The following is an 8884-nucleotide window of genomic DNA, read 5'->3' as shown; positions in this document are numbered from 1 at the left end:
CCACAAAAATCCATTAACGACTCATACTGAACTAATACAATGAAAGCCTAGACCAAACCATTTACTGGACCCTTCAAGAAGAGTTACGCAGACAGATGCCGGTCAGACTTAGAGTTTCAGGTTGAAGACATGGTACTCCTGAGAGTGTCACCTTGGAAAGGTGTCATCCAATTCAGGAAGTGGGGCAAGCTGGGCCCGAAGTATATTGCTACTTTAAGGGTTTTAGCCCAAGTGGGAAGGGTTGCATATCGTTTGGATCTGCCCGAGGAGCTCATTCAGATTCATTGCACTTTTCAAGTCTCTTAGCTGCAGAAGTGTTTGGTTAATGATTCTGTAGTGGTTCCATTGGAGGACATTCAAGTGGATGATCGCCTGAATTATATACAGAGAACGGTGGTGATCCTTGGCAAGAGGATGAAGAATCTGCGAAACAAGGAGGTAGACCACGTGAAGGTGCAGTGGAAGCACCGAAAGGGTTCCGAGTGAACGTGGGAGCCCGAAGACGAGATGAGGGAGCATTTCCCTGAGCTGATTGCAGCATCGGACTTCGAGGACGAAGTCTGATTCAAGTGGGGGACAATTGTAACATCTGAATCCTTGGAGGTATTTATATTTAATATATTTTGGATTTTGGGCGGTGCCACGTCGTGGTGGAGGCACCCAATGATGTGGTAATGGTCGATGTACCGCGGGTTTTAAATGACTGCCACGACGTGGCATCTTATGGCCACGTCATGGCAAATATTTAATGATAAACCCTATTTTTCTGGGTTTTCTCCCTATTTAAAGGAATAAGGATGCTAGGGTTTGCTCATCCTTAGCCTCCATCAGCCCCCCTCAAACCTTAAAGAAAACCCTAATCACTTTGCCTCCATTATTGATCTAGTTTGGTGTTCTTGAAGCTAGAGAAGGAAGAAGAAGGAAGAAGGAAGCATAGATCAAGAAAGCAAGTCCTTATTTCTCACTTTAGCACTCTTTTGGACCTTTGTAAGTGTCCAAGACTTGATTTTTATCATGCTAGGTTGTTATATCTTGAGTTTTGGCCCATAAACTTCTTGTTCTTGCTTTTTGGGATGATGAGATCTCATAAAGTTTGCAACTTTATGAATCTTTGGGTCATTTGGTATCCTTTGTGCATTAGATCTGGCGTTTGGTTGGGTTTTCAAGCCATACATGAGATTTAGGTCATAAACCCTCATTTTGACCTAATATGGGTTCAAGACATGAATTGGAAATGCATGTCTATAAGGCACCAATTTTTTAAGGTAGTTTTGGTACTAGAATCACTTCTGGAAAGGATGGACTTCGGACTTTATGGAATAAGTGCTTATTGGATAAGTCTTTGCATCATTAAGCCATTTAGGACTTAGAGATTAGGGGTTTTGGACCTTTTGAGTGGTCGTAATGGATAAAGTCGGAACTTTATCCTTTTAGATCAGATTTGAGCTTTGGAGCTTTTGGAAACGAAAGAAAGCAGCTTAATGCATTAAGTTGTTTGGAATCTCAGCTACCACGACATGGGCATAGGTCACCACGGCGCGGCAGCTGGGAATTTCACCGACTAGTTGGTTGTACGTGGGCCACGGCGTGGCCGAGGAAGGCCATAACGTGGCGGTCAGTTGACGTTAGCATTTACTGTTGACTTTGATCGTTTACCTTGAGGGCTAACTTTAGACTTAAGGATTTTTGGCTCAGCTATTAATGTCCTGAAGGGTAGATTAAGGTTTTACCTCGTGTGATTATCTAGGCAACTTTTAGCACCTGTTGTGGATTTTTTAGGAAGTGTTGACTTTCGAGCTACTTTGCGAGGTGAGTTTGCTCACTATACTGTAGGACACTAGGGAACTACATGTCCTTGTAGTCTTTGTAACTCCTGATGTATGGGTGGTATGTTTGTGTTCCTGTTTGCTATATGTATATGGGGTGAAATAGACCCGGTACAGCCTTGTGCTGACATATGAGTTGAAATAGATCCGGTGGTGAAATAGATCCGGGGGTGAAATAGATTCGGTACTGGCTTGAGCTCACATATGAGTTGAAATAGACTCGGGGGTGAAATAGACCCAGCATAGCCTTGAGCTGGCATATGTGTATGGTATGCGGTTTTTTTGGAGAACTCACTAAGCTTTGTGCTTACGGTTTTCAATTTATGTTTCAAGTAATTCCAGATCGAAATGGAAGAGTTCGGGATGATCGCATCGCACACACTATGACTTTTCCGCTTACTGACTTTGATGCACTTTTGAGATGTTATTTAAATTACTCAAATTACTTTATGGTTTTGATAAATATTTTTGGTTGATGGTTTTTTTATATAAAAACAAAAACTTTTGGTTTTAAGATTTTGGGACGTTACATTTAGACTCCATTATCATATCCAATACTACTACCCCAGTATAAAGTGATCAAAAAAGGACGTTCTAAAGCCATAATGATAAATACCAGGAATGTAATTTCACCAATAATTTATAAAAAAATAAGTAAACTATTTTCCTACGTATAATTTTTAACATTAAATATATACAAGATATTTAGAAAAGAGTATGTATCGTATAATTAATTCATGAACAGAATTCTGAAACTAAAGATACAAACAAATAACAAGTTTGAGAGGAAATTTTCTTAATGAATGAATGATGATGGAAACTATGAACATAATAATCTAATTTATAACTCAAAAAAATATATATTGATTTGATAATTTATGTAGTTTTTTTATATTTTTTCAGATACATAGGTCTAACTTCTACTTTTTTTTTCTTTTTTTCCTTTTTTCCTGTTAGAAATGACAAGTCAAGCTTCAATTATTTAACATTAGGATTTTCAATTTCATTTTTAATTTTTATGTTAGTTTAGTCTTACTTTAATAATTCATTTTGTTTTTATTTAACTTTATTATTTGCTAGAAATAATATATAAATTTTATCAATTATTTTTTATAAATAGATTTATATATAATATGTAAAGGTATAATATATATATATATATATATATATATATATATATATATATATATATATATATATATATATATATTGTTGGGTTTTTATTCATAAATCCGGTTTCACAACCGGTAAAATTGACAAAGGAAGCTTTAAAAATGTTGAATAAAACTAAAACTATTTTACCCACCAATGATCATTTTGAAAAAGTTAGAAAGATTAAAACAACCATAGAAGGGAAAGCATAACAACCTTTAGAGACTTTGATACTCATGGAAGGTTGGAAGTTGATGAAGTGTGGCAAGAAACTCTAAAGCAAGAGTCATCTACAAGTATCCACCAAGCAAGAGTAGAACCATCAAAACATGCTAGTATTCACTTGTAATTTGTTGTTCATAAGCCTTTGAAATATATCAAATATATGTTTAAAGGTGAAGCAATAAAGGGACATTCTTAAACATCAAAATGCAAGAGAATGGATGAGAAGGGATGCTTGCAAAAATCGAAATTTAGCAGCCCCATAGAGAGCAAGGAGCTCTTGGTTTTGGCACTCCAAAGAAGAAGATAGAAGAATGCTTGCAAAAATTTTATCAAAAACCCTTCCATGCTCTCTCTTATATAATGGCCAAAAAGTGAAAGGAGACCATAAAGTAAAAGGAGAGACAACTTTGTCCCAAGCATAACAAAAGAAGACCATGCTTGGTCTCCTTACAATTTTCGAAAAAACATGCACAAAAGAAGACAAAAATTGTCTCATGGCTAGTTTATATACACATACATGTTATCTTTATAAAAATCAATCATTTTTATAAATAATTCCCAACATATGTATATTTATATAACTAGTCATATATAAATATCTTATTTTATATAAAACTATCTTTTATATAAATTATAACTACCTTATTTTATATAAAACTATCTTTTATATAAATTGAACTAGTTTATTAAGATATAAATATAACTTATAAATAATCATACTTTATGATATATTTCATAAGTTGTTATTTCTCCAATAAATATTATTTCCACAAATAATAAATTCAAAACCCGGAAATTAGGGTTTAAGCCTTCAGGCGGTTGCCATGTCGTGGTGGATTAAATGAAGTTCGCAGCCAATTCGCCCTCGCCACGTCGTCGTAGTGCCTCCACCACGTTGTGGCAACCCAAAACTCACAAAAGAAAAAATAAAATATATCTCGAGAATCTGGATGTTACAAATACTGTGGCCAATGTCTAAAGGACCAGAAGATTACTATTCCTAACATTTTCCACTTTTAATATATATATATATATATATATATATATATATATATATATATATATATATATATATATATATATATATATATATATATATATATATATATATATATATATAAGATTTATATAAGTTACAATTACATAATATCTTTTTGTTTATTATTACCCATGTTTCTTTTAATAAAAGAAAAATAAAATTTTCTTTTACTCTGTTGGATAGGTTGAGTTGATTTATGTGTATATTAATAAATTAGTTTTATAGTTTTATTATCATTTTTGCAGAATACTGTAGTTATAGATTTTTTTATCTCACTGAGTCATGTTTGGGTAAAGTGGCAGAATGGGTAAAAAAACAACCATGTATAGGTATTCAGATTAAGTGCTTAACCCATTAAGCTCATTAAGTAAAAAAAGAAATAGTTTCTTGCTCCATCTTACATTATTATACTTAATCATTTGGTTGAATATCTTTATGGTGCATATGCAGATTCAGAGTAACCTTGAGGTTGTTGCAGATTTGGTCCAGACCAACTTTCTTTTTTTAGTTGCCATGTATCCGTACAATGGGTGCTTGGTTTGAATTCTCTCCCACTCCAAAGAATATAGAGTATATCATGTATTTTTTTTAGGGCTAAATGCAAGAAATAACAACATACTTTTATTTATTTGTGTATGACAACATCCTACTTTCTTATTTGAGTATCAAAATCTAGTAGCTGAAGCAATCAAGATCCTCAACCATAATAGAAAAGGAATCAACTACCAGATCCTCTCCAACCCTTAATTCTGAGCTATGCACTGACTTTTTGCGTGCTAATGTGTATGTTGATGGAATACTCCCTCTTGATGTACAAGTATGATATTAAATCTTTAATGTGCATTACAGATTGATGAATTCGTAACAACATAAATTCAATGCATATTCATAGAAATGTCCATGAAACATTTACAAAACTTTTGACTAGAGCGATGAAAATGATACTTGTTATGTGTGATTCTTCACTTAATCTTAAAAAATACAAAATTCCTTTCATCCCTTATCTCTATTTTGACGAGATTTAAATGTACCAATGGAAGTGAAGATACAAGTGAGCTAGAAAAGTTGAGAAGGATGACCGTGAAAGGATATATATATATATATATATATATATATATATATATATATATATATATTTTCGAACAACAAAACTTTTATAAAACGATAGCAAAACGCTAACAAAACCTTCAACAAATAGTTCTACAAACAAAAAAGAAAACAATACATCAAATGGCTCAAGCTATAACTAGGTTTTTGTGTGCTAATGTGTATGCTAATGGAATACTCCATTTTGATGTGAAGTATGATATTAAATCTTCAATGTACAATGTACATTAGGGATCGATAAATCCGTAGCAACATAAATCCAATTTGCCTTTTTTTTTTCCAATTTTCAATGCATATTCATTGAAATGTCTATGAAACTTTTACAAAACTTTTGACTAGAACGAAGAAAATGATATTTGTTATGTGTAATTATTCACTTAAAAATATCTAAAAATACAAAATTCCTTTCATCCCTTATCGCTATTTTAATGGGATTTAAATTTCCCAAAAGAAGTGAAATATACAAGTGAGCTAAGAAAAAATGAGAAGGCTGGCCATGAAATGATAAATTAAATGAGTAATATATTGAGAAGAAAATTTATGTTGTTGTTCTAGGTGTTTTTATGACCGAATGGTTTTTTAAAAAAAGATATTGAATATAAATTACATTGATATTTCTTAACTTATAAAAAATATCATTCTGTTAACAAAACAAACTAAGGTTTTTCATTCCACATTCCACACACTAGCTCAAATTCATTTGAATACTTGATGATTGAAGAGTAATAGTCGTAAAGATTATGTAAATGCTTAATCCAATTGTGTTTTTGTTCATCATCTTCTTTGTACTTTTAATCATATATTTTAACAAGAGAGTGGGGGAAAGTATACACAAGAATTACATTTTGACTAGAGATTTTTTTTTCTGGATCAAAATATTTAGGGGGTGTTTGGGATTGCTTTTCAGGCTAAAAAATTCTTTTGACAAAAGTTATTTTTGATTTTTTGTCTTTTTACAAAAGAAATATTTAAAATGTGTTTGGTTTATCTTTTGATTTTTCAAAAACTAAAACTCAAAAGTTACAAAAAGTCACAAATCATGACTTTTGAAACAATTTATTTTTATTCTAGGGTGTTTGGGATTACTTTTGAGCATCAAAAGTCCTTCTTGTAGAAGGACTTTTTGCAAAAGAAGGTCTTTAAAATGTGTTTGGATTGACAAAAGGACTTTTGATTTAACTTTTATAGGTAAAACAACAAAAAGTCACAAAAAGTCATGATTTTGTGACTTTTAAAAGCTCTTTATTTTCTTCTTGTCAAAAGTCATTTCCAAAAGATCTTTTGAATTATCCAAACACATTTTAGTTTTTCTTTTAATTTTTTGAAAAAGTTAAAAGCCAAAAGTTATTTTAAAAGCAATCCCAAACACCTCGCCCAAAAAGCTAATATAAAAAACTTTTTGGAAAGTTAATATAAAAGAACTTTTTGAAAAAGTACAAAAAAAAAATCATTTTAAAAGGATTCCAAACACCCTCTTATTTTAGTATGGAAAGCCCCAACTAATTTGGGCTAGTGGAGCATTTGGAGCATTTATTGGGGCTAGTGGAGCATTTTGGGCTAAAAAATAGAAACTAAATTAAAGGCTAAAGCTTCAACGCAGCTGACATTTAGCAACAGCATGAACCAAATCCACAAAACAACAGAGCACGATTCACTTTACTCTTTCATTCTCCAACAATACATCAGTTGGATTCACGTTCTCGACATCTCTTTGGTGCACTTCGTGTCTCTATGTCGTCTCTCTTATCTCTCAGCATCCAATCTAAATCAAGTAAGTACAGAATGTAACCTAATTTCTTTTGAACATTTTAAAATCGTCCGTGATTTGATTTCGGGTTATAATTCAAACCAGGGGAGATCAACAGGTCTGAACCGGATTATGAATTTAATCTCAGTAAAATTAATACTCTACTATCGTCTCTCAGATTAGACTCCAGGGTATAAGCCGGATTATGCCAAAATGATCTGATATTTTCCAAAAACTCTCTTGGCATGTCTGCTACAAGGAGCATAAGCACGGGTATCAGAGACTGTCCTCGGCTGATCAGATTCACTTTGAAAGCTCCAACGAATGTAACTACATTCTGTTCAATTCTTATTCTCGTTCTCGTAAATTCCCTGATTATTGAGATATATTTCAATTCAAAATTGTTAGGTTGAGGTGGAATTTGCAAACGGTAGTCAGTACAACTTGCCGGCTGAATTCTTGAGGGTGTTCAGCCCCGCTGTTGATAGTAAGATCAGATCAATTGGTGGCGAGAAGGTACTTTTGACTTAGGGTTGTTCACGAAAGCATAAAGGAAAGGTCATTGAGTCAATATATCATAGTTGTTGATGTTTATTACTTATATGGTTCTTCATGGACCAATATTTGCATTGAACTACGTATCAGGTGATTTATGGACGCCGTTATGTAGGGCTCATGTCTGCAGAACCGGTTGGAAACTATGGTGTGAGGTACTTACTTATTATGGGTATATAATAATAATAATGTAAATAAATATAATGATTGTTTAGTGATTTTCATGAGTAAATTCATTTCGTTTATTGGCTATTTTTAGGTTACTTTTTGATGACTTGCATAAAACTGGGATATATACATGGGACTATTTCTATCATCTTGGAAGCAACAAATTCACCCTCATGAGAAGCTACATCAATACGTTGAGGAAACATGGGCTTAGCCGTGACCCTCGTGCAAAAAAATAAGGCGATTTTTCTTAAAATATTTCGTTAAATTGGCAACAAAGATTATTTTCAAGAACTTCATATGGTTTACATTTCCTCTTGCTACAATATAATTTCCCAAAATCATGATTTCTACTCTCTATATGATCGCTTTAGAAGTTCTAGAACAAACAATGTATATTAAGACTACTCTGGTTGTTACACTGGACATGACTGACTATATAAATTTTGTAGAGCTATTTTCAATGATAAAGATGAGGAGGGTATTTATGTCTTTTGCATAGATTAGAGATCGAGAGTGAGCCCCTGCCCCCATCCATCTTGTTCCGCTTTTCTAAATGGGACCAAAATTTATCTTGTTGACATCAATCACAGTACAGTGGATGTCAAACGCAATACAATATGTTGTGTCATGTCATGTTTATCGGATAGCATTTTGTTTTGGCTTTTAGGTAATCAAAAGCTGGTGGAAATATTAACAAAGATGTTGATTGATATATCGCAATAAGGGAAAGAAATTGTTGTTGTAATATTTTTTAGGAATTCAATTTGCTAATATTAATATTAAATCTTCTCATTGTAGTTTCTAACTACACCCTACAATATTTGTGAAAATTTATTTACTACTGATTCATTTGTTTATTTATATTTTTATGTTTTAATTTTTATCTCGAACATGTCAAATGAATAAAATAAACATTTATTTTAGCTAAAATGGAAACAAGTCAAATGGGTAAGTTTTGCTAAAGGCCTAAAGCGTGTAGTTTAGAGATGTATGTCTTAGTCAGCTTTATTCAAAGAACTGGATTCATGTTGTAGGTATAAGATTCTATCATTTGTGGTTATT

General features: G+C 32.6%; 1 protein-coding gene across 2 annotated transcripts; it reads left to right on the top strand.

Annotated features, from left to right (window-relative positions):
- The first annotated feature begins 6957 nt into the window (after nt 1-6957).
- Nucleotides 6958-8311, top strand: LOC145109545 (Myb domain protein). Of its 2 annotated transcripts, none has more exons than XM_079046728.1 (5): nt 6958-7120; nt 7202-7422; nt 7505-7612; nt 7742-7806; nt 7911-8311. In XM_079046728.1, the coding sequence occupies exons 2-5, from the start codon at nt 7342-7344 to the stop codon at nt 8056-8058; spliced, it is 402 nt and encodes a 133-aa protein (XP_078902854.1). In that variant the 5' UTR covers nt 6958-7120; nt 7202-7341; the 3' UTR covers nt 8059-8311. The 2 variants fall into 2 exon arrangements, with proteins under 2 accessions (XP_078902854.1, XP_078902853.1); XM_079046727.1 differs by having other exon boundaries at nt 6959-7120; nt 7275-7422.
- The last annotated feature ends 573 nt before the right edge of the window (nt 8312-8884 follow it).

Source organism: Lactuca virosa, chromosome 4 (genome assembly GCF_052849685.1).
Source record: "Lactuca virosa cultivar CGN04683 chromosome 4, Lactuca_virosa_CGN04683_v6, whole genome shotgun sequence".
NCBI lineage: Eukaryota > Viridiplantae > Streptophyta > Magnoliopsida > Asterales > Asteraceae > Lactuca > Lactuca virosa.
The sequence above is the reverse complement of the archived record's forward strand: the minus strand, read 5'-3'. Positions and strand labels throughout refer to the sequence as shown.